General features: G+C 40.4%; 2 protein-coding genes across 6 annotated transcripts in view; one reads left to right on the top strand and one right to left on the bottom strand.

The window, feature by feature from the left end:
* The first annotated feature begins 147 nt into the window (after positions 1–147).
* On the top strand, positions 148–14900 carry wdsub1.S (WD repeat, sterile alpha motif and U-box domain containing 1 S homeolog). 3 transcript variants are annotated; one of them, NM_001112842.1, is given in 12 exon segments: positions 244–303; positions 1734–2141; positions 4440–4624; positions 5859–5945; positions 6927–7020; positions 7848–7881; positions 9995–10035; positions 10373–10479; positions 11004–11183; positions 11667–11807; positions 13435–13459; positions 13532–14900. In NM_001112842.1, coding segments are annotated over 11 exon segments (1383 nt in total). In that variant the 5' UTR covers positions 244–303; positions 1734–1743; the 3' UTR covers positions 13623–14900.
* Positions 14901–15077: 177 nt separating this feature from the next.
* Positions 15078–26983, bottom strand: part of LOC108702965 (protein TANC1) — a 131608-nt gene continuing 119702 nt past the window's right edge. For all 3 annotated transcript variants that reach the window (XM_018238793.2, XM_018238794.2, XM_018238795.2), the window contains 7 exons: positions 24711–24834; positions 24367–24542; positions 23769–23901; positions 22682–22773; positions 22233–22379; positions 20393–20493; positions 15078–19894 (listed from right to left, as the gene is read on the bottom strand). In XM_018238793.2, coding sequence (XP_018094282.1) covers positions 18550–19894; positions 20393–20493; positions 22233–22379; positions 22682–22773; positions 23769–23901; positions 24367–24542; positions 24711–24834 — 2118 coding nt within the window. In that variant the 3' untranslated portion in view covers positions 15078–18549. The remainder of the gene's footprint in view (positions 19895–20392; positions 20494–22232; positions 22380–22681; positions 22774–23768; positions 23902–24366; positions 24543–24710; positions 24835–26983) is intronic.

The following is a 26983-nucleotide window of genomic DNA, read 5'->3' as shown; positions in this document are numbered from 1 at the left end:
AAAACAAGGAAATAACTAAGGCTGCCAGCTGTTCTCCGTGTCATCACTAATATTCCCTTCTAACTCGAGTAAGATAAATTGATAACGTTGTGTAACTTAATCGCATTTCAGAGAACTATCAGGCAGTGACAGTACGACATATACAGCCAGGAGCAGCAACACGTGACGCCACTATCCCTCCGCCCACTGCAAAGCTGCCGATTCGACGTGGCGTACTGTACTGCGCGGGGGTCAGGATTGTCCCACTCGCCTGCGCTCACAAAAAGCGGGGGTCGATGAAGTCCACCCTTTCAACTTTTAAAGGTAAGCACATAGAATATGCTTGTCGACTCACATATGTATAAACACATTGGGATGCTGTTGTCTTAGTTATTTCCTGGGTCTACAAAGGCCTCACTGTGTCCTATACCTACTATCTTCTTGTCTATCTCCTCCCCCCCATCCTAAGTGTGGTGGAGACCCCAGCCAGCCTATAAAAACGGCGCAGAGCGCATGTCTAAGACGTTTCGGGTCAAAGTAACAAGGGCTGTTGTGCAGTTCCGCTTTTATACACCGGAAACGTAGCAGTGTGTGGCTGAAGCGTTTGTTTTGTTAGAAGGGGAGGGGGCGTATGTTGGTACCGGTAGCAATGTGCACCAAATGTCTTCATTATTAATGTCCATTATTTTAATGGTAGTTCCTGCTTTGCTTATTGTAAAAAACACGTATTTATAGGGATGAACTGTGCAGTGTGTAACTGAGTGTTATTTAATGCAATACAGTAGCACAGCGTATTTTATTCTTAGTCAAGATTAAGAACGTCTGCTCGAACGTGTCCCTTTGACATGAACATGAAGTAAATGTGGGGTAAATGAAAACAGACGCCTATAAATTACACTGCTGGTCTCTGTAGCCCAGTCATCCCCAACCAGTGGCTCGCCAGCAACATGTTGCTCCCAGTGGCCTTTAAAGGAGAACTAAACCCAAAAGTTAAAAAAAACCCTACTCTACATAGACCCCCCTCCCTTCTCCCCCCAGCCTAGCTGCCCCCCCCCAGGCAAATGCCCCTAAAGCTGGCCATAGACTCAAAGATCCGCTCGTTTGGCGACATCAAATTGGTCTAAACGACCAATATCGGCAGCTTTATCTGCCCGTGTATGGCCACCTTAACTCTTTACTTACCCCTCCGTGCAGATTCTGTCTAGTGAAGTTCACTTGTGCCATCTTCACTTCGGAATGAGACCGGCACTTCAGCAATTTTCGTGAGTTTCAGCCCATGCGCAGTTGTCGTGATCCAACAGCGCATGCGCACCTACGCCAGTCTCATTCCGAAGATTACCGAAGAGGTTTGTATATCCTCAGGACTCAAGTCCTGGGGAAATGGAGTTAATCCACCCAATATCTTGGGTATTTTCTATCACTAGATAGAGCTATTTCCTCCCTGGCAGCACCTGTAGACCATATTGTGCATCCTAACTGACAGTCCAAAGGGAAAGTACCGTCATGCTGAAACCGTAGATTTTACAATTATGTTTTGTAATCAAAAGCTTTACCTAAGTCATTTTGCTTTTGAGAAATACTATTGATTAATATATCAAACTAAGAAATTGTGACATTTTTTAAATGTCCATTTACGTTAAATGGTTAAATTGGCATGTTTTAATTAGTGTGCCTGACATCCGTCCATCTCACTCTGTAAGTACATATGTCAGCACTACAATTGATATTTAAGCATATTGATCTTCTCTTTATAGGTTAAATGATATGGCGAGATTCATTTGTGAGCTGAAAGGCCACACGGATGATGTGAACTGCTGCAGTTTCTCTGATACATACGTGGCCACATGCTCTTTGGATAAGACTATCCGGGTTTATTCCCTGAAGGATTTTAAAGAGCTGTCCTTTTCCCCACTGAAAGGACACACCTATGCTGTTCATTGGTGCTGTTTTGCCCCTGATAAACCCGTTTTAGCCTCTTGCTCGACTGATGGCAAGACCATCCTGTGGAGTATGCACAATGGGCAGATGCTGGCGGTGTTGGAGCAACCTAGTGGCAGCCCCGTTAGAGTTTGCAGATATTCATCAAATTCCAACTACTTGGCAACTGGGGGTGCAGATGGTTCAATAGTGTTATGGAACGTTCAACAAATGAAATTCTACAGGTCAGTAATGATGCCATTAATAGGGTGCAGTAGGGGCACTGTCTCAGTGCAGGACATACTTTTTATTCTAAAGAAAGAGTTCAACCCTCTGTTCTGTGGGATAAGGCTTTATCTTGTTACATTATGCTATGGACACTTATATAACTTCATTTATGTACAGGTGGAGCAACAAGGGTTACACATTAACTCAGTATCTGAGCACTACATTGGTATATATGCTTTAAATTGTTTAGCATTCTCCATTACTTCAGCCTGGGCTAATTCTTTCCATGATCATCTTGTTCCTTTCCTTGTAGCGGCACCATTTGCTTGTACCAGTTTTTGAGGTTCATTCCACTGCCATGCTGTCTCTGAGTATAGACTTGCCAATAGCAATACAGGCCTCGCTAGGGGATCAAACCCAGGCTTTCAAAACTCACAGCTGATTACAGTGTGAACAAGTAATTCAATAGTTAATCTAGTACCTGCATGTTCATATCTTTGCAGTGGTGGCCTATTTAATAACTCTGTATTTAACATCACATTGTGCCATTCACTGGAGATGTATCTGCTTTCTCTTCTCACAAACTGAGTAGACAACATAAAAGCACAGGTGTCTAATTAGCAGAGTTCAGGTTGCTTTTAGCTTCCATCAGCACTATGTTAGGGCTCTTAAACACAGCCTTTTTTTTCCTGAGCTCCCCTGCATTGCACTTTCTTCCGTTCAGCCACAGGGGAGCGCAGGAATAGACACACTCAGTTATTGTCAAGGGGGCTGTACTCACACAGACGCATGTAAGCTCTAAACGCAGGTTGGGACACAGCATGTTGCATTTCACCTGCGTTCGGCGCATACATATGTGTGAGTACAGCCCCCTTCACAATACTTGAGTGCGTCTTCTCCTGCACTCCCCTGTGGCTGAACGGAAGAAAGCGAAACGCAGGGCAGCGCAGGAAAAAACTACCATGTGTAAGAGCCCTTACACATGGGTGTTTTTTATGTGTTTATGTGCAGGTTTGAGCACAAAATAAACACATTTGTTAATTGATTTCATTACATTCTGCCTGGTTGTACTCATGTGCGTTCTGAGTTGCATTTTACTCCATTTGCATTTCAGTTAACTGCAGTTATAGGGTAACAGACCATCCTCTGGCAGCTCCAATGTTCTAATTTCCCTCACTAATTTCTTAAAGGAACAGTTCAGTGTGAAAATAAAACCTGGGTAAATAGACAGACTGTGCAAAATAAAAAATGTTTTTAATACAGTTAGTTAACCAAAAATGTAATGTATAAAGGCTGGAGTGACTTGATGTGTAACATAATAGCCAGAACACTACTTCCTGCTTTTCAGCTCTCTAAAGGTGGCCATACACGGGCAGATAAAGCTGCTGATATCGATCGTTAGACCAATTTGACAGCTTATCTGCCCATGTATGGGGGCTTCCGACGGGTCTTCCCGATCGATATCTGGCCACGATATTGATCAGGAAGGTTTGATTTTTAATCGACCGACCTGTCGGAGCCCCTTGGCATATCATAATTCGATCGTTCGAATTACCCCTGATATAGCCATGCCGTTAATGGCATATCGGGGAAAGATCCACATGGTACATAACTATTCAGTGAGTTTGCAATTGATCCTCAGCATTCAGCTCAGATTCAAAAGCAACAGATATGACCCATGTGGCCCCCCCTCAAGTCTCTGATTGGTTACTGCCTGGTAACCAGTCAGTGTAAATCAAGAGAGCTGAAAAGCAGGAAGTAGTGTTCTGGCTATTATGAAAGACTTCCAGCCTTTATACATTACATTTTTGGCTAACTATATTAGAAACATTTTTTATTTTGTACAGCCTATCTACTTACCCATGGGGCGGGCAAGATAAGGAACGCTCCTATAAATAGAGGCCGAGGAAGGGGGGCATTGGAAGGCCTAACAGATGTGCATGGCGCATCGATTAGGCAATCACCAATCACCACATTATAGTCCCACCCACTTATGTCATTGACCTGCCAATGGACAGTCACCTGCCCTAACACCTGACATCTCTGAACCTCTCCCCCCCCCATCTTCACTGAATCAAAAAGTGGTAACCCTTCTCCTGTTGTAAATGGGAGTACACCTCAGAGTTCCATGACCTGTGTAAAGCACAGTTCCCTCAGCCTATGTTCTTATAAATTACTTATTAATAATTACCTCAGGAAGACCATTTCTTATTTATGATATATAACTATATTATACATGAATATTATATATAAAAATGGCAATTTACAATTTATTTTGTATGCAGCTCTTTAACTTTACATTCCTGCTTCTCTAGGTCTGCCACAGTGAAAGACGGCTCAATAGTGGCGTGTGCATTCTCTCCCCATGGAAATCTCCTCATTACCGGCTCATCATGTGGTGATTTAACAGCCTGGGATGACAGCCTGAAATGTTTATACAATGAAAAAGGACATGACTTGGGAGTAACCTGCTGTGACTTCTCTTCACAAACACTAACTGGTCAGTAACTAAGATCTCTAAGGGAAAATATATTCCTATTTATATCATCTCCATTCATTTTCCATTAGATGGTTAAGCATGAATACACAGCACATTGTATGTATTTATCTCTGCTTATTTGCTTTCTCTGGCAAAGCCATAATACATATTTTTATCATTAGATGGTGATGTTGGTGTTATAGTAGCATATATAAAGATTCCCTTAGCGCACTGCTGTCCAACATTTTTAAAATTTGTTACTCTCTGTTCCATCAAACATGTAACCCTTCAGAACATGCAATAAAACAATAAATAAAGAGAGAAAATATAAGAATCTTAGTCCTTAGTCCCTAGGAAAGTTTTTTCTTCCCAATACTGGGTGCTATTTGAGGAATTTGAACCACTACACTATATTTTGTTTTGTTTTCTGGTTTCCCTACTTCCCTAGGTGCTGATCCGCTTTTTTCATTTATGTAAACCTTCAGAGTTGTCTGCCATTTAGTTATATCTTTAGTGGTTTGTGGACCTTCATTACCGTATGTTTTTTTTTTTTTTTCTTATTATGTGCAGTAACCGCATAGTACAAGATAGATTAACACGACTGTGTGTATATACCCGTAGACAAGCCAGGAAAGCATAATGTAAAAAAAAGTGAAGGGGAGATTTAGTGGCCCCAAACTGATATAAAAATCATCTTGCCAAAAAGTTGATGTTGATGAGTGAATGTATGAATAGTGGGGTGCTGTGGGCTAATTAATAGGCAGTGATATATCATGGTATAGAATACTCACTTGCACTGTGGGTGGGACTTATCCTCAGTGGGATGTGTAAATGGACTGTTTCACATGGTTATGCCACCTACAGTAGGTGCCAGCTATTAGATTATATGCAAACAAATGGTTGTGGGGTAATGGAGGTACCTCCCTGGCCTCTTCTTATGCCAGTGCATGTGCTATAACATAAAAAGAAAGTCTGTACCTGTTTGATGAAAACAAATTGTGGGGTGTTCCCAAGATTTATGCAGGTGCAATAACATTCACATGGTGGCTATATTAGAACTGTTAGATTAGTCGTTGCCAACACATCACTGTAAGTTGATTCTGTTTTTCTTTTGCAAGCCAAACGGCCTTCCCGCACACCTAATACGTCGTTCTTTGCATACAAGTAACATTCCCCTCTGATAATGCAGCCCATCAAGGAGACTCTACCAAAATGAAGGTATTAATGTCCTTTGCTTTTCCCTGGTCAAATACAGAACGTGGCACTGAATACTACCAAATGGCATCTTGTGGGCAAGACAATGAAATACGAGTGTGGCTGATTTCATTCAGTGATGCACTAGGTAAGTAGCACTTAAGGTGAGATAATATAACTGGATACTGGTGTAAACTGGTAACTGGCATAATCAGGTTCAACATGGACTTCTTTAATTCGACTACATCTCTCTGTTTCACCTTTAAGTTAACTTTTAGTATGTTATAGAATTGCAATTTCTAAGTAACCTTTTAATTGGTCTTCATTATTTATTTTCTATAGTTTTTTAATTATTTGTTTTCAAATGGGGGTCACTGACCCCATCTAAAAACAAATGTTTTGTATGGGTACAAATCTATTGTTGTTGCTTTTATTACTTCTCTTTCTATTCAGGCCCTCCCCTATTCATATTCCAGTCTCACATCAATGCATGCTTGGAAAATGTGGACCTTAGCAACCAAACTGCAGAAAGTGCAAACTGAAGAACTGCTGATTAAAAAGCTAATTTACTTAAAAACCACAAATTATAAAAAAAAAATAATGAAAATCAATTGCAAATTGCATCAGAATATCACTCTCTACATGATACTAAAAGTTAACTCAAAGGCGAGCAACCCCTTTAACTGTTTATCACCAGTACAGAAAAGGATGTATGTAGCAGGTACAGGCACGGAATCTATTATCCAGAATACATGGGACAGATATTGTGCAGATATTTGGTCTTCCCATGCTACGAGGATACTCTCTGCTCAGAGCACTCTGTGTGTTTTCATGGCAGCAATTGGTGTGGCATTTCAGACAGAATGAAAGACAAGTATAATTGTAGAGTAACAGGGAATTGGGCAACAATTTATATAAATTGTGCACAATATGGAAAGGAAACATGGCATAGACAGATCTGGTAGTATTCTGGGCAATATATTTCCCACTCATGCCTTTATAACTCTTGATTTGTGGTGCTTCTTACTTCCTGGAGGGCTATATATGCAGAGATGGCTATGTATGCAGAGATGTTAGAGCATTATACATCATTATACATCAGATTAACATGCATGTGCTCTCCCTATAGGCTTTGAAATGAGATGCCAGCTGACTCTAGGAGAGCATTCTTCCCCTGTTCTCTCTTGTGCTTTCTCTAATGACGGACAGATATTGGTTTCAGGGTAAGCAGCCATTTCCATTTGTAACCTCTATTGTTTTTCATTAGTGGGCAGCGTTTATCTGAAAATCTTTTCCTCTATTTGCCCTCACTCTATCCAATTGTGATGCTGTCATGAAACGGACATACATATACTGTAAATAAACATGAAATAATGCTATAATGCAGTAAAAACAACAGGCAATGTGACATTTGGATCTGTGCAAAACTATTTCTATTAATAGAGCCCTAGAGAGGTTGGGAGAGAGTGCCACAAGATCTTTCCCTAAAGATTTATAATATGATAGTTGAATAAAGTCTATTTCAGTAAAACAAATAGGGATAGAAATTTTCGAAAATAACATTTTCTTAACGTGTCAGGATAACCACTTACTGGAAGTATTTTACCACAATATGGAATCCCCATCCCAAGACATTGTGTTTCCTGCTGTGTATACTGTGACACAATTTGCCAATTGGACTTTCCATATAAAATTGAGCAGCTCTGTATATGTGGTTACTGCAGGTTATGTGCCAACGTCTTTTGGAAAGGGACATTTAAAGGGGCACTAAACCCTACTGTATTGCACTGCTCAACCACACTACAAAGCCCAGCATTTTGTACCCATTGTAAAGGCATGCTGGGAGCTGTAGACCAGCAAAATCAGGGTTGTATTCTTAAAGCAATATTGTTTAAAAAAACTTTTCTCTTCTGGGCCCACGGCTGTATGAAAATGCAAAATATTCTTCAAGTGAGAATCCCAGATGATCTGTGTAAATGATAATTTTTTATTTATATACTGATATTATTATATATTCATATATTAATCTTACTTGTTTTTGTTTTCCAAGGTCTGTGGATAAGTCTGTAATAATTTACACAGTTGTAAGTATTTGCAATTTCAACCTTTTTGTTTGTTTTTCTAACACACACTTCTCATCTCTCTTTATACTCTCTTATACTCCTTTCCATATCTATACAACTGATATCTATGTACCGTGGATAGCGGTCAAGTTGTTGATTAAACATGTTTCATCTGCTGTTGCACCATATAATCCTAAAAGTAGATAAGTAGATGAAGAAAACTTTTAAACTTTTTAAATGAATGAAGCAAAAATTATTATATTTTGTCATGTATTTATTGAAAAAAAATGATCCAATAACATTTTTATATGTAAGTAAGTAAATACTTAGGGTTGTCATAATTTGAAGGTGAAATCAGAGTCTGGTGTTTTCAGTCAATGGGATGACAATCAGGTGTGAGCAAGAAACCCTGTTTTATTTAAAAAAAATGAAGACCCAGCAAAGCCTGATCACACATACAACACATTTGTGGATATATATCATGGCTCGAACAACGGAGGTGTCTGAGGATCTCAGAAAAAGAGTTGATGCCCATAAAGCTGGAAAAGGCTACAAGACTATCTCTAAAGAGTGTAGACTCCACCAAATAACAGTCAGATAGACTGTGTACAAATGGAGGAAATTCAAGACCATTGTTGCCCTACCCAGAAGTGTACAAAATAGGGGTGTGGAAGCACTCTAAAGGCTAAGTAATACCCAACCCAGAAGTGGTCGACCATCAAAGATAACTCCAACTGCAAGGAGTCTAGCAGTCCAAAAAGTTACTAAGGAACCCAGGGTAACTTCTAATCAACTGAAGGCCTGTCTCCCCTTGGTGAATGTTCATGAGTCCACCATCAGGAGAACACTGAACAGCAATGTTGTGTATGGCAGGGTAGCAAGGAGAAAGCCACTGCTCTCTCCAAAAAATATTACTGACCATCTTCAGTTTGCTAAAGATCATGTGGACAAACCAGAAGGATACTGGAAGAATGTTTTGTGGACGGATGAAGCAAAAATAGAACTTTTGAGCTTAAATGGGGAACGTTACTTTTAGAGAAAGAAAAACACTGCATTCCAGCATAAGAATCTTATCCCAGCTGTGAAATATGGTGGTGGAAGTCTTCTGGTTTGGGTCTGTTTTGCTGTATTTGGGCCTTGGCATCGTTGATGGAACAATGAATTGTGAACTATACCAGAAAATTTGAAAGGAAACTGTCATTACATCTGTCCATGAACTGAATCTCAAAAGACAGTGGGTCATGCAGCAAGACAATGATCCTAAACACACAAGTTGTTCTGTTTATGGCACTTCAAGTTACACATGACTTTAGATGTGGCTATCAGGGGTCACTAACTAAGTCTCTCACAGTCTCTCACACACCAGAACCCCAAACACTAACCAACACCCAGAAAATGAATTCGCTGTCACCATCTATCATTAACAGGCAATATAAATCTAATGTGGCTCTTTCCCTGCTCTCTCTAACACGCACTAACTCACAATACACCAATGTATTAAATACTCTCTCACTATAGTCAGGGTTCGTTCCTACTGATCACACACAAACACAAATATCACTGCTGTGTGACCTGCCCCTGCCCAGCTATTCCAATCTAATAGACCAAGAGCCAAACTTAGTAATGTTTGGAAAGCTAATGTGGCATTGAATCCATAACCAGCTTCTTATAGTGTTGGTATAACAGGTATGAATTCTGGGATGATAAATATGTTTGAGTATAGGTTAAGTGTGACCGCCACTTTACCTATGAGGACACATCCATATAAAATATATAAAAATATAGAATATTTTAAAGGGTTCACAAAATTTCAAGCAGCACTGTATCTGGGAAATAAGCCAAAGCTCCTTTTCACTTCCTGCAATTCCCATCAATTGGACTGTCAGCTGAAACAAATGGAACCATATACAGCCATACTGTGTGTGGCCCTTCATATGATGTCTGTCTGTCTGTCTGTCCACCCTGCGTGTTGGATATAGATCACAGGGTCTCTATGCCTTGCAGTTTGCTTGTTTCATTTATCAAAAAATAGAAGGGATATGACATTAAATATGTATGAATATTCCATCAATATTATTGTTGCTTAAAGCTGACTAATGTTCTATGGGAATACTAATGTATTTTTTTTTTCCAGAAAACAGGGATTATTCTTCATATTCTCACTCATCACACAAGGTTAGTGTTATACAGAATATATTTCTTTATAATCTGTCTTTTTAGAATGATTAAAAAAAAACTCTCTTAATGTTTTACTTTACCACCCCAATATACAGTTTACATTCAGTGAGGTTGCTGGTAACAGACCCCAAACATACAGTTTGATCTGGGATTGGTCTCAGCTGGAGATATAGTATTCTGCCTGGGTGCTTGATGATAACGCTCTCTCCAGCCTTTGTCATAATGAATGACCTGACTTTTTACTTAAAGTCAGTGGCACATGAGGCAGTGGTGAAGATAGGATTCTTATTACTGACAAATAATATGTGACTCTTCTACACACCCTTTAATCCAGATACGTCACTACGTGTGCCTTAGCACCCAAGCACCCACTACTCGCTACAGGATCAATGGATAAGACTGCAACTATCTGGAAATTAGGGCATTCCGATGACATACCAGGTGACAGTTAACATTGATATAACTTAAAGGAGAAGGAAATCCTGTAGAAAAAACCCTTACCCCCTGCCCCAAGTAGACGCGGCTCCCTCCTCCCCCCAGGCTAACTGCCCCCCCGGGGAAATGCCCCATACTTTATACTTACCCCTCGTCGCAGATTCTGGCACCGGACTTCACGGCATCCATCTTCTGGGTCCTCGGTAAGCTGACTGGGAGATCGGCAATGTCCGTCAATTTCGGTGCATGCACAGTTGTCGAAAACCAACCAACTGCGCATGCGCCGACATACCGAACTCCCAGTCAGCTTACAGAGGACCCGGAAGATGGATGCCGTGAACTCTGCTGCCAGAATCTGCGACGAGGTGTAAATATAAAGTATAGGGCATTTAGCCTGGGGGAGGAGGGAGGGGTGTCTATGTGGGGTGGAAGTACAGGGTTTTTTCTACAGGGTTTTCTTCTCCTTTAGTAAATCATGTGCCCTTCTGTAATCCACAGCCCCCTTACCAGTGGGTATGGCTTTATTGCAGATTTCCCAGATGAGAATAGAATACACATGCACGTGGAGACCTGGTCAGAGGAGAAGGTTGCCACTTGGCTCTCTCAGGAAGGTCTGAATGAGGTGGAACACATATTTAAAGCTAATAATATTGATGGCAAAGAATTACTGCATCTCACCAAGGACAGCCTGCTAAGGGACCTCAAGATTGGTAAGCACCAATTGAATTACATGGCATGTTATATTTCCCCCTATCTCATGACGTATAAAGTTTCATTTTTTACCTTCATATGTCTCTTTAAGAGGGGGGTCACCTACTCTAAACTGTTCTACATAATACATTTATTGATACAGTTCTTATTTTTGGCCCTGCTGAGCAGAATCTTTAAATGCAGCTGTTAGAATTGATAGAATAGTTGCTAATATCCCACAGATGCTCCTGAGAAATGTATTGGCTAATGTAGCAAATTGTAACTGTTCAGAATCTGCACCTGGATCACTGAGCTGCCAGACTGAAACACCAGGGACACAAACTATAAACTTCAGTTCTGGAAAACGGTAAAAAATGGAAAGAAATTGGAAATTTCTGATGAATAATGTGAAAACAACCCATAACATCCAGCCCACCAGTTATCTGTCCTTCCTTTTATAAGAAACAGCCCATTGCTTTCTAAGTATCTTCTGTTGTATCTAGAGTCCCTAGGCCTGCGCAACAAATTAGTAAGAAGAATCGAGGATCTGAAAGGTGGTGCGAAAGCAGAGTTGCCCAATATCCCTAACGAGTTTCTTTGCCCCATTACGTGGGAACTGATGACAGATCCAGTTATTGCATCAGGTAAGGTACAGGATATATAATAAATATAATTTCACTGAGAACTCTATGTTGTTATGCTGAAAAGCTGCTAATGGCACAACCGCAGAGGGAACATGGGGCACAAAATGAGCACAACCTGTGATGTCACTGCTAATATTTTGTTTTCTATGTGAATTTGCATTATTATTATTAAATTAGCCTTACACCTTTTTTCCCCTTTAGAGTGAGGTGCACTGGTGTCTCTACTCTAAGACTGTTTTGCTTCCTCAAGGAGTGACTTTTCTGCCTCACTATTGTACTGACCGTTGTAGGGTAGTGTTTAATTGTAAATATACAAGAGGAAATAGCAGCTCATATATACCATTTGATTAATAATATTTGTTCATCAGCCACCACTGCCTTATATAAACTGAAAAAATATGTTGGCACAAAAGTGGCCCATCAAATGTATTTGACCACTAGAGGCCACTGTATCACTTAAACAGTTCAAATCACATTTAACTGGTAGGGAGGGCCTTTTTCAGCAGGATTCAGCCCGAATCCTTGTGTGCGGCTGAACCAAAAACGAATTTGCATATGTAAATTAGGCGTGGTTAAAACCCTATCTAAGAAAAATAGGTTTAGTTTCTTCTATTATCTCAACTGCTTATATGAGAACAGTAATACTTTTCCTTTAAAACAAAGATTATTAAGGACAATTTACAAGCAAGTCATCTATGTCTGCACTTACTATTTAAAGTAATGTGTTATATCTACTGCACTCCCGCATATCCACTTTTACTGCAATGGTGGTGCTGGTCCTCCGTCGACCCGGCAAGGTCCCTTAGCAACAGTAGTAAATTCACAGATCCGCACACACACTGTTCTCTGCAGTCAGGGACGTGGCCCCTCTTTATATTATTATACAAGATCTTGTTGGTGGTATAATAATAAAAAGAGGGGCTACATCACCGACTGCAGGGAACAGTGTGTGCGCGGATCCGTGAATTTACTACTGTTGCACTTGCTATTTACACATGACAGCTTGTGGGGATGTTAGCTAGGCACCAGGATTATTCCTCTGACAGTTGTGTGCAATTTAATTCATGGATCTGCTAACATCTCTTTAAAGGGGATTATTTATTCCAACCTTGGAAACAGTTTCTCTGTACCCATCTTGATTTTGTTACTGGCAGGTCCATTTATTGTTTGCAGAATTATAGAGCTTTACTTATCTGACCTCCACTTCTTTAAACCAATGTAAAAATATCCTCAAATCTGCTGGCATTGGGCCCCGTAGTACTTTGTTGGATTTGCCTAACACCCTGGGGAGGGGAGCAGTTATTAGCCCGGATGCTGAAGCTTTGCTCCTCTTAAATAGGAGTTTTATGTTTGTCTGCCAAGGGGCCCCTGTCTAGGCTTATAAAATAGAACCTCTAAAACCTCTCAATGGCTTATGGTTATATACTGTAACTGGATGTAAAGCAATCATGGCAGAGGCAACCCTATGTGTGGATGTGCATGCGCTGGCAACATCAACACCTGTGTCTCATCAACATTCTTTTACATAGTGTGCCGCCATGAAGTCCACTCACCTTCAATGATATATGTGCATAAAATGATTCTTTTTGTCCCATACATTGACATCCCCCCCCATTGTATAACACAGATGGTTACTCGTATGAAAGGAAAGCAATTGAAGACTGGATGAGTAGAAAGAAGAGGACAAGCCCCATGACCAACCTCCCGCTTGAGAACCTTCTACTAACGCCCAACAGAACTTTAAAAATGGCTCTGAACCACTGGCTGGAAAGACAAAAACCCAGTGATTCAAACCAAATGACCCCACACAGGTAACACTGTTGAGTTCATTACTCTGGGTACAAAGGGGTGTGTCTGTGTGACTTAAACACACACTTAATAGTCTTGATTTACTTTACCTCCAATCAAATGGCCACAGTCTCCTCATTGGAAGAAGCTCTGTAGAACACTTGTAATTGGGCAAGATATGAATGTACAATATGAAGGACACTGGTCTCTATTTCAGTGTATTATGATTAATGTGGAAACTTCTGAGAACAGAAACAAATGCCCATCTCCAGAATCTATATGGGAATCCTATTTATTATATGTCCCTAATCAATGCTCTACTACAGAGCTTCTGCTGAGCTACAACTCCCATCATTACTTATTACTTGTTATTGGACACAGGGAGTTGTACATCAGTGAATGCTGGGGACCCACGGGTTAAACATTTTTGTTCTTTCCTTGTTAAATGATTGGGCGCTGCATTTAAGATGTTTAATTTGAAATGCAGATTCCACTTATGTATTAAGCTACTGATAGATCTGGCTACTATTTTCCCTTTGTTTGATTTCTTACCATTGTACATGAGCCCCTCCATGATTGGTACTGGCAACCAACAGATATAAAACATGTCACAGTAGTGCACTTATACCAGCATGATGCCATTTCTTGGAGGCATCGTTACTAGTTCCTGGGTGCTGTCATCCCATTCTCTTATAGTTGTTTGAGCTGTTTATTTATTAGGGGCTCAATTTAAATGGCACAGAGAGGGGCTGATGTATATGGGAATCAGTATACACATTCAGCTTATTCCTCTGGAGCTTTAGTTTTCCTTTAATTAACACCATATATTTCTGTTAACCACCCTTATATTTTGTAAACCTCTCTCCCTCCCATCCTTACTGCACAAACCTGTGACCTGTATAATGAAACCAGATTTACATTACAGTTCAGTCACATGTGGGGAGTCACTGTGTGATTTCTCTGCACTTTCACTAACTTTCCCACAATAAGCCATCTGTCCCCCAGATTTAACACTGTGTGTTCCAATTCCATGGATTTCCCAGGTGGAAATTCCATTGTAATTATATTGTGTCCTTTTAGTTTCTAGTCCTTTGGAAAGTATGGAATACAACTGTAACCACTTCACTTTATCTTAAAGGGATTTTCCTATGGTTTAACCATTAGCTGCTTAAACATACACATTATAATTGTCGGATAAATGAATAGCACCATAATATTTGTGTGTTAATACCTGGAAACCCTGTACAATGTTCAATGAAGTAGACAATTGCTGATATTAAATAAATAATACATTGTATATCATAATAACATTGTGCTTGATACACGTGTACCTGGGATTCCCCCTCCTCTAAATACACAGTTTTGCTTTATGGTAGAGATTCTATATTCATATGGGTCATGTGACAAGTAGCTCTTTGCTCCCCCTGGGGTTTGCCACATGTAAATGATCAAGTATAAGAGAAGGAAGAGGAACTCCAGCAGTATTACTGCAAACAACTTTTTATTCCAGGCAGTGGTTAACACAACATGTTTCGGGTTCAATACCCTTTATCAAGTTGCCACATGTAAAACATGATCTGCTGTAAAAAGATGCAGTGATTTGCATTTTCCCACAATTAAGCTGGATCTCCATTATTCTGTATTAAAAGGTTTATTAGATGCATTGATGCTGCAGGACAGGGGATCTCCCATAAATACTGTATGTGGCGTAGGGGTTTATGTAATAAAAGGTGCAAAGTTTACTAAAGCTCTTATCACCTATAGCAACCAATCAGCAGGTAGCATTTACTTGTCACCTGTTTAAAAGTACGCATCTTATTGGTTACTATGTGTTATAATACCTGGGCAAACTCAGAGCCTATTATTACATATGGAAGTTGGTACACTCTATAAGTTATGTTCTTGTGCTTCTATTCTAACTATCTAAGGGTAAGTCCACACAAGGAGATTCGGGGAGATTTTGTCGCCTGACGACTAATCGCCTCGTCTTCTGAGCGACAATCTCACCAAACTGCCTCAGCGTGTGTTCTCATTGGCTACAATAAAAAGTCGCCTGCGCTAAAGCACACGCGGCGATGCGTTTTCAATTGTCGCCCAAAGTTATTGAAAACGCATCGCTGAGGCAGTTTGGGAAAAATCTCCCCGTGTGGCCTTGCCTTTAAACATAATAATTCGACTTGAACATAACTTAGTTTTTTGTAGACAATGAAATTCTGAGACTGATCATTTTTTATTTTTTTGTTGTCTCCATTGTGACATTTCAGCAACTGGGCTAGGATCAAATTTCCCCTTGCACCCAGATTTTCTAGTTACCGGGGTCAGTGACAGCTGAACAGGACTGTGGCCTGAATGTTGAGTTTTTTTGGCCCTCACTAAACCCAAGATCTTCAGAGACCTTTTTGTAAGACCTAGTTTTGCAAAACTTTGCCTCAGACGTGTGAATCTGTGGCCCTGCTAATCCCTGGGTGAATGTGGCCAAATGTCAATGAGTTGCAGCATTCTCTAATACAGTTTGTTTATTCCTTGTGGAAATACAGTAGATGTGCAAAACAGAGTTACAAACCAAATGAAGGCGACAGAGATTCAGATATTGTACAAAATAAATAAGCTCTATAGAGAAACATTTGTACATGGAACATACATAGTGATGTCTTTCATCCTCGCTCACCTACGAGTAGGGCAACCTGTTTGATAAAACGATTAGTAAAATATATATATATATATACAGAAATGGAAAGTTTAAAAACCACTGCGTACAAAACAATCGCACGTAGGAAAAGCAAATAAAAAAATTGTTTCACCAAACCACAAACATTTTCTTGCTGTTCAAAATATGTAACTAATTCTGTACCTTTTCTCTTTCACTCTCTGTACAATGATCTTCTGTAAGATAGCACCTTAGAGGTGTCCTTTATAAAAGAATATAAAGTGCAGTAATGGTTAGAACTGATATGTGCCATTAATATACTTCTATATGGATCATTCAGTGCAATACCCCGGCACGACTGAAGTTATAACATGCATGCGATATACAGCTCACTTGCTTCTCTTTAACATGAGGTTATATGGACATAGAGAAAACTTATAGAACAAAACAATATATTGTTACAATCTCTGCCTGTGCCCCCCCCCCCAATTAAATAAACCTAAGATTACAGATGACATTATGGAAATGGCAACATACAGAGGAATTACATTCAGACTTACAGGATCCAACTATTATATCTGGCCACTGACCTCTTGAAGGAAAAAGAGTAAAATCATCTTTGGATATTGATACACTAATGGCAGAATGTTGCATCTAGGGCCAAATATCCCCTTTCAGAAGTTTAAGTTCAACACAATAAATACAAGACATAACATGATGCCTTATAAGAGCTTCATACAAACAAACTGTTCTTTACAGATTTATATTAAAGGCACCAGCACATTGTTATAATACTGAGTTGGTGCCGAGAATGAAAGCTACTGCCATAGTTCTTCCGATATTGTAATATAAAGGCAGCCATGAATGGGCTGACCAAGTACACCCGAGTACTGGATGAGGGGCCATACATGCGTTAAGACACTTTTCTGATTATTTGGGTGGTCGTCTGAACAAATGAAACAATTAAAAAACAAAGCGAAATTCTCCAACAGGTCAGATAATCCTCAGTCCATCAGGACCACTGTCTAAGCAGCCCCATAACTTGCCAAAAGTATGGCCAATTTAACTCCCAGTTGTGCTGTTCTACAGCATCTAACTGTCAGCTGGTTACCACTGGTTCTTTTGGAGCATCAAAATCCTCCATGTTTTCACCTTATAACTGGGAAAGGCTTCAAAGCAGACAAAGCAACTTGTGGATACAACCACTTTAAGGCACCTCCTGTGCTCAGTGAAGGGTTTCCGGCAGTCAAGGGATTTTGCAGGAGCTGCAGCACTAGCCTGTGATATAGATAAGTGACTGTCTATAAAGCCTTTATCCCTGAGCAGTTGTTGCCAACCAGACCAGAAATATAAAGACCTGCTCAATTAGCCAGGTCATCAGCCGAGTCAATCTGTGCCCTGTTTGGTCTATTCTTATGTATCACAAAGCTACATTGATAGCCCATGAGGCAACTCCTTTAAAAAGGACTGCAAAAAATATTTGCCTTGTAGGATAGCACTGAGGTATAACAACAATAATAATGTATGCTGAGATCATAGCATCATCAGTACACTGGCTTATATCATTCTCTCTCGGCTTCCTATTACCAGGCAGGCTGTCACTGTTTACCAAATGAGTCAAAACACTACTACCCACTACTTTGTATATCAGGGACCTGTATTCTCCCAACTGCCAATGCCAAACAACGAATGGAATGGTATGGTAGTTTACCAGAAATCAAAGGTCCACAAGTTCTAGATTCCTGAGAAACATTTGTGAACCCCCTGTTGATCTACCTCCAGCATTCACTGCCTCTACTTGCTCCTCACAACTAAGCGTTTTGTGCTTGGTAAGTGGCCTCCCTAGCCAATCAAGTTTAAGGCTCTAGAAGATAAATTCCAGGTAAAAAGACGTGAACTTAACGTTTCACTTAATCCCACCGTTATATGGTTTAAACAGGAAAAAAAAGCAATGTTGAAATCCAGATATATAAAATTGTATGCATTCCATGTAGTGGTGCTAGACTCTGGCTTCCTACCACATTCCACAAAGTCAGTCAGTGAGATTCTACCCAGCATTAGATCTTCCACTTCAATAAAAAGTACATTTTCATGCATTTTGAACTGTCAGTGGCTGCCCCCCTATTTTGATTTACAAGTGATTAACTGCCATAAAACTGTTTATACACCAAGTGTCTTTGTCCAATCCCGCCCACAAACTGGTAAGGCCTCACCTTGTGAGATAATAGACAGCAGTATGAATTATAGAAGGCTATTGAGAGTGCACTCACGTAATGAACGTTCTTCCACTCAATGTTCATAAATGTGTCACACATTTGACTCTATAAAGGATCGCTTTGGTTTAGAGGGTGGCATAGCACTTATATTTGTCTCTTTAACTAACAAGGACTGGGATCTAGAGATAGATTCCAGGTATGGCTGGGGAGTAGCTTTGGCCACCTTTTGATCCTGCAAGTGACTGGGCCTCTGACCTTTTCCATCTTCTATACCATTATGCATGTTTTCCCCAGAGGAGCTGGCCATTGTTTTGTTGTGATTGCCATACACAGGAATCTGCCTGGCAGGCATCTTTTCAAAGTTTGCACTTGGGATGGTCCCAGCAGAGGGGATATCTTTTTGAAAACCCTCCATCGCTTGATTATGCCAACTTCTACCCGACGGTACGTTCTGTTGTGAAGATCTTGCGGCTTTACCCATGATTCCCATAAAGGGAATGTTGCGTGGTCTGTATTCAGTTGCTCCACCTTGTGGTTGGTTCAGTTTACCTTCTTTACTCTGTATGTCAGGTACTTTAACACCTTCGGAGAAACTGCTACTTGAAATTAAGCCATGCAATGTCCTTTTTTTGCAGTCTGTCCCTAGAGTTTTTCCACCACTGGGTGTCTGGGCTTCCTGTGCCTCAAGATGACCTAGTAATTTTTCTGCTGTTTTAGCACTACTCACAAAGGAGCTTGATGCCTTATATGAAGATCCAACATCACTGGCATGCTTTTGAATGCCACGTCCTGGTGACATTTTATCACTGTATGTGGAGGCATGAGCTCCTACACTATTGCTTCCAGAAGATACAAGATTTGTTCCATCTGTATTGAAAGCTTTGCTGTTGGCTGGGTTCGAAGAGTTTGTGGAAGAACCAGAGCTCAGTGGTGTTAAGGTTGATGGTAAAGAAGTCTTGTAGGCACCACAACTACTTCCAGTTCTTGAAACCAACTGCAAAGAGTTCATATGCTGATTGGTTTTCACGATTTGTGCTTGCTTAGTAGGCTTCTTTATCAGTGCTTGCTGTAAACCTACGTTCTTACTGGGGTGTTCCACGGGGGATTCAGGCCTATTTTTCTGATGTTCATGTATCCGGTTGCTGTTAAGAGATAAGTCCTGTGTATGAGGAGATGCTTGGTAATGATCATCAAGCTGTGGGCTTTGCTCTTCTTGGATCTCTTCAAAACTTGGGCTGCTCAGGATCTCTGTGAGAGATTCCTCCTCATGGTCAGATTCAGCATGTGCCTGTGTGGGGGGCTGGAATTGCTTCTGCTGCATCCTTTGCTGCTGCTTAAATTCTTCTTCCACTCTAGTCAGAAGTCTCTGTATTTCTAGATTGTTTGGACACAACTTTAGTGCTTCATGGAGGTCTGCAAGAGCTGCCACAAATTGCCTGTAGGGCATAAAGAATTCACATTATTCCAAAAAGCCAAAGCTCATCATAGAGTTAACAAAATCCAGGTAATTACCAGAATAATGAAGACTTTACATAGGTGTGGTCCCTCTGATTATTTATCAGCTAGCATCTATCATTACAAGTCATGTATAAATGCTGGCCATTATCATTAGCTCAATATTTGGAATGACTTTGGGATACACATGGCAGGAGCTGTAGAGAGGAAGATTGCTCAGCCCGTTGGAGTTTTATGGGAACAGTAGCGAAGGGGATGGAAGACTGAGGTAGCACAGTGGTTAGCAGTGTAGTTTGCATGTTCTTCCCATGTCTATGTGGAGGAAATCAACATAAACCCATTGTAGAGCTTAGAATCAAAGGTCCCCAGTGACGGATCTCAGATTGTAAGTTCCACTTTGGCAGGGACTGATGTAAATGATTTCATTAAAGGATAAAAAATGTAATGTCCAAAGAACACTGCTCTACAACATCTCTTACCTGCTGCTTCTGTTAGCGCGTGCCCTGGCGTAATACGCTTCATGGCATTTTGGTTTTAGCTCCAGCGCTTTGGTGGCAAACTCTTCAGCCATTCCAAAATCCTTTGCAAAAAAAAAAAGGGGTGAATTTGTTACTGTAAAAAACCTTTCGTCACAATCAGTTCTCATATACATGGGTAACAAGTGACATTTTAGTACTGGTGCTATTGTAATGAGCAAAAGCAGGTAGGTAGGACTAAATCTATCATGCTGAATTGTAACATGCGGCTAATTCAAATCCACTTCTCTCTCATTGGGCATGTGGCTACATTCCAGTTGTGCCATGATTTCCCAGCACTTATCATTGTAAGTGTATCTGCTGAATGCCTGTGTCAGTACATACAGTGGTGTGAAAAACTATTTGCCCCCTTCCTGATTTCTTATTCTTTTGCATGTTTGTCACACAAAATGTTTCTGATCATCAAACACATTTAACTATTAGTCAAAGATAACACAAGTAAACACAAAATGCAGTTTTTAAATGAGGGTTTTTATTATTTAGGGAGAAAAGAAATCCAAACCTGTGTGAAAAAGTAATTGCCCCCTGAACCTAATAACTGGTTGGGCCACCCTTAGCAGCAATAACTGCAATCAAGCGTTTGCGATAACTTGCAACGAGTCTTTTACAGTGCTCTGGAGGAATTTTGGCCCACTCATCTTTGCAGAATTGTTGTAATTCAGCTTTATTTGAGGGTTTTCTAGCATGAACCGCCTTTTTAAGGACATGCCACAACATCTCAATAGGATTCAGGTCAGGACTTTGACTAGGCCACTCCAAAGTCTCCAAAGTTTTTCTTCAGCCATTCAGAGGTGGATTTGCTGGTGTGTTTTGGGTCATTGTCCTGCTGCAGCACCCAAGATCGCTTCAGCTTGAGTTGACGAACAGATGGCCGGAGATTCTCCTTCAGGATTTTTTGGTAGACAGTAGAATTCATGGTTCCATCTATCACAGCAAGTCTTCCAGGTCCTGAAGCAGCAAAACAACCCCAGACCATCACACTACCACCACCATATTTTACTGTTGGTATGATGTTCTTTTTATGAAATGCTGTGTTACTTTTACGCCAGATGTAACGGGACGCGCACCTTCCAAAAAGTTCAACTTTTGTCTCGTCGGTCCACAAGGTATTTTCCCAAAAGTCTTGGCAATCATTGAGATGTTTTTTAGCAAAATTGAGACGAGCCTTAATGTTCTTTTTGCTTAAAAGTGGTTTGCGCCTTGGAAATCTGCCATGCAGGCCGTTTTTGCCCAGTCTCTTTCTTATGGTGGAGTCGTGAACACTGACCTTAATTGAGGCAAGTGAGGCCTGCAGTTCTTTAGATGTTGCCTGGGGTCTTTTGTGGCCTCTCGGATGAGTTGTCTCTGCGCTCTTGGGGTAATTTTGGTCAACCGGCCACTCCTGGGAAGGTTCACCACTGTTCCATGTTTTTGCCATTTGTGGATAATGGCTCTCACTGTGGTTCGCTGGAGTCCCAAAGCTTTAGAAATGGCTTTATAACCTTTGAAATTGAACTCAGGTGTGATAAACCACAGTTAAGTTATTTTTTAACAAGGGGGGCAATAACTTTTTCACACAGGCCCATGTAGATTTGGAGTTTTTTTTCTCCCTTAATAACGTAAACCTTCATTTAAAAACTGCATTTTGTGTTCAATTATGTTATCTTTGACTAATAGTTAATGGTTTTTTAAGAGCAGAAACATTTAAGTGTGACAAACATGCAAAAGAATAAGAAATCAGGAAGGGGGCAAATAGTTTTTCACACCACTGTATACACGTGTGAATATTGAACCTTTTACTCACATTTGTTTTCCTGCGACACCTCGACAAGTTGAGAAACAGAGACACGCGAAGCTCATTGAATGCTTTAATTTCCTCTGCAAACCCTTCCCGGGGAAACTTGCGCAGGGCATACTGGTACCTCAGTGCCGCTTCTTTCATCTTCCCTTTCTGCAGCAAATAAACACATTGTACATTAGAATTACACATAAGACAAGATGCTTATACAACTGGCCAGTTTGCAGCTGCAGGTGATTATTTCTCATACAAGTTTGTTTATGCAAAGTGCAGAGGGGTTTTTTACCTTTGCTAAATATGCTTTAATGTGCATATTCATACAGAAATGGTGTATATCCACAAGGTACATGTTGCCCTGCTGTGCTGCAGTGTTTCTGCCATTCCACACACAAAGCAAGCACTCTATAGCCCTGACATGTCAATAAGTCACTATGTGCTCTATGTAAGCCACTTACTCTGTACAGCAGATTCCCTTCATCCATTAACTTCTGCAGGAGGATGATCAGAATGTCAGGTTTAGAGGTAGCCATTGCCCAGGCTGCGTTTCCTTTAAAGAAAAAAAAATATTGCTATATCTATCATCTATAGGTTTGTATATGTAAATCATTGCCAAAAACTGTCTGCTAGATAGACTGCTGGTTTATATAAATACGGAAGTCTGCTACAGATGGTGGACAACATCATCATAGATTTCCATGCATGTGGCTAACAAGGATATGTTTCCTTTACATAGAGAGGGGAAGAGGCCATTTGTCTTTATAAAGCAGCACAGAACAGATGTCATTGACACAAAGACAGGAAAATGACATCAGTTTCCTTAAAGAAAGTCTTTGTCTGACTGCTTATTATATCAAACCTCTCTCTAAAGGGGAAACTACAGTCTATATATTGAAGTGACTCCTAAGTGAGCCTATCTAGCAGGGCTTTTGGGCTCCTTTTAGCCCATCTCATCCTAACCAGGTTCAGTTTTCTATTTCGCTAGTCTCTAAGTCCTACTCCCTCAGAAGCCATGTTCCAATATCTTGCACTGATGAGATGTAACAAGAATAAAACAGGCTGTCTGCAAGTTTGGATATATGGCTCTGAACCATTAGGCTGTATCTGTGCTATAAACCAGCGGTTCTGGATGTATAGTTGGCCACAGGGACATAAAGGAGTGATTTGCATGTCTCCCCCATGATGCCTCATGGGAGAATTAAAACAAATTTTTGGTATCTAGGCAGTGTGTATAATACGCATGAGACAAGTAAATACTTCACTTTGCTCCTAAGCGAGATAACATTGAGTATACAATTCATAAACATTAATTTAGAACGTGTTATGCCTCTGTCTCTTTGGCTACCAGGACCTATGAGCTTCATAACTTCTTCAGCCCAGTAGTTCAGCCTAAATCTCTGGCCACAATGGGTGCCCTGCCAACCTCATATTCTTGGCACTACCAAAGGTACAGAGCAGCTATAATCTTTGCTTTGCAGCAAATAAAAACTCTTTGAAACGTGTGTACAATATGTGACAATGTCCATGTACGGGAGGGATTTGTACCTAGTTTGGCTCCTTTCCTGAGCAGTGTAACAACCACTGCCGTATTTCGACATCCGATGGCTCGATCCAAAGGACGCATCCCGCTGTAGTCGACATGTTCGATCATGGCTCCGTGATCTACCAAATACTGCACCTACAGGAAGCCAAGAACCAGCTCAAAGTTACAGCATCTATAAAGTCTATAGTATATAAGTCTATCTGGAGAAACCAACAAGCTTCAAGAGCTTTAGAGCATGCCAGGAGTTACATCAATTGGCTCTACAGCAGAACATGTGTAACTGGGGGAGGAATAAACTTGTTCTATTCTGCAAAATATCCGAAACTCCCCCTGAACCTTTTACTATAAACTTGGAGAAAGTCCTCTATGTTATATTCTATCTTTAAAATAAAACAGATTTAAAACATTCCCGCTTTATAATGTCTATAAATGGATATGTGTGCAGGGCTTTAGAGGTGGTATGAAGAGTGCTGGCATTTCTTAAATATGTAAATAGAAGATTAGATATGAATTTTACCAGTAAAGTACTTGTTGAGGTTCCCTTAATGATACATTTAGGCTCTCAGAAAGGTCTCTATAAGGGCAAGTAATATAACGTACTATTTCCGCATCTCCGTAGAAAGCAGCCAAGTCCAGGGGCGTGCGTCCATTCCTATCCATCTGATCAATAGCTGAGCCCCTTTCCACCAAACATTGAACCACAGCCTTGTGGCCCTTTAAGCAGGCCCAGCTCAGCGCAGTCAGACCCTCCCTGTCCAGCGCTGCAATGTCTGCACCTGAAACAAATAGAACCCAATATTGTGATATCATGGATAATGAGACGTAGTGCAAACTTTGTCCTGTGTGTTATGTTATCACCCCAAATTAGGGGTATCAGTATGTTTATTAAATAATTAACACAAACAGCATGTTCTGCATTTCATCGACCTAAAGAGAACCCTCACCTTCAGAGAGAAGGAACTCCACTGTGCCGCAGTGACCCTCACAGGCAGAAACCATCAGGGGAGTGCGGCCCTGTTTGTCGCTAATGTTGACGTCACAGCTGTGCTGTAGGAGGAGCCTAGCAATCTGCCAAGAACCAGAACAGCAAATGATTAACATGGAAATGTATATCTAGATATAATAACAATAATCAGGGATCATTTTGGTTTTGGGGCGCACAGAAGTTACCTGTAACCTCCCTGCTTTATTTCCCTATGGCCAGGACATCTTTTATCCTAGAGCCAAGTTTGAACCAAGTTTAGTAAGCTGAAGCAGCCAACAAAAACACAGAACTTATATTTTCAGCGCTGCTAAATAGGTTGGCGCTATATAAATACATAAACACAATTGGCCGCAATGGGTTACTACTCCTGCTGCACATTTTGCACCTTGTCCCTTATATTCTGCATAATAATACAAAGAACATAGTGTAACAATTGTTATATTTTGAGCATAAACACCAGCAATGTCCAACCAGCAGCCCTCCAGTTAGTCAACAACAGCTTCATCATTCCCCATCAGCCTGGGCCCCCAGCATTTCTAAATTTCTGGCATCCTAAACAAGAACATTTTGGGGGGGGAAGTCCCAAAGGACTTCTTATCCTCCTTAAAACACACTGACACAAACATACATATTGCGGTGTATACATGGATATGTGTAGGCAAATAATCCAGACTTTTCAGACAGAACATAAGGGTCACATACAACATCAGACTGGCTCCCACCCAAAGGCCATGTCCAACTGTAGGCATGATGTAGGCATGATGTGGCAGTGAGTGAATTGTGCCCAGAACTCTATGAAGTGCAATGAATAGATCTGTCTCCACTTAAAAGGCTAAATGAATAACACAAAGCAAGTGGTGCTCACAAAGAGACAGACTCTCTCATTAGAATTTCTATGGTGATGTCTCTTTAGGGCAGAGGGGAAAAAAGGAACTTTCAAACCTCCTCTTGTTGGAAATATTATTTGCCCAGTTTTATGATGGAGTGGAGAGAAGCTGAATTAATGAGCTCCCTCGCCACTACAGAAACATTCTTGTTTCACATATAACTATCTTTCTTCCTTCTAAGTCCGCCACCCAAAATTATTCCCACCAAACCCATCGCAGTCGCCATAAATAAATAAATAGTCTCAGATCAGTAATATATACTGTGTTATCATAGAATCACATAATTATTAAAGGGGAACATTACCTTATTATTTTACATTTATTTTTATTATAATCTGCAATTTCACCTGTACCTGAAGGAAACCACGTGTATTCTCCAACATGGTTGCCACAGAAGCTTTTTGAGCTGCTATTAGGTCTTGCTGGTGCATAACTACCAATGTCACCAGTAGGTGTCATGATTCCATAACAAAATGGACCTTCAGAAGACAAGAGTTTAGACATGGATGATGTACCTCCAGCCTGGGTACACAGCTCCATGTGTAGCAAAACTGAATTCTTCAAGGGGTTGTTCACCTTTGAGACAACTTTTAGTGTGATGTAGAGAGGGATATTCTGAGACAATTTGCAATTGGGTTTCATTTGTTATTATTTGTGGGTTTTGAGTTATTTAGCTTTTTATTCAGCAGCTCTGCAGTTTGCAATTGCAGCAATCTAGTTGCTAGGGTCCAAATTACCCTAGCAACCATGCATTGGTTTGAACAAGAAACTGGAATTTGAATAGTAGAGGGCCTGAATAGAAAGATGAGTAATAAAAAGCAATAATAGTAGCCTTACAGAGCATTTGCTTTTTAGAAGGGGTCAGCGACGCCCATTTGAAAGCTGCAAAGAGTCAAAAGAAAAAGGCAAATAACTATAAAAAATCAATAATGAAGACCAATTGACAAGTTGCTTGGAATTGGCCTTTCTATAACATACTAAAAGTTACCGTAAAGGTGAACCACCCCTTTAAAGAAAAACTATACCCATCCCCAACAATGTAGGTCTCTATAAAAAAATATTTTGCATATATTATAAAACCCTGCTTCATGTAAATAAACCATTTTCATAATAATATACTTTTCTAGTAGTATGTGCCATTGGGTAATCATAAATAGAAAATTGCCATTTTAAAAAATAAGGGCCGCCCTCTGGGATATTACGATCCACTGTGCACACAAACACAACAACAAATCATACATGTTAGGTCACATGAGCCAATTAACAGACAGAGTTGTGTCTTTTGCTTCCACACTTCTTCCTGTTACAGTTAGAGTTGAAGTATTTCTGGTCAGGTGATCTCTGA

This window comes from Xenopus laevis, chromosome 9_10S (genome assembly GCF_017654675.1).
Source record: "Xenopus laevis strain J_2021 chromosome 9_10S, Xenopus_laevis_v10.1, whole genome shotgun sequence".
NCBI classification, from domain to species: Eukaryota; Metazoa; Chordata; class Amphibia; order Anura; family Pipidae; genus Xenopus; species Xenopus laevis.
Note: the sequence above shows the minus strand (reverse complement) of the source record. Positions and strands in the feature narration are given on the sequence as shown.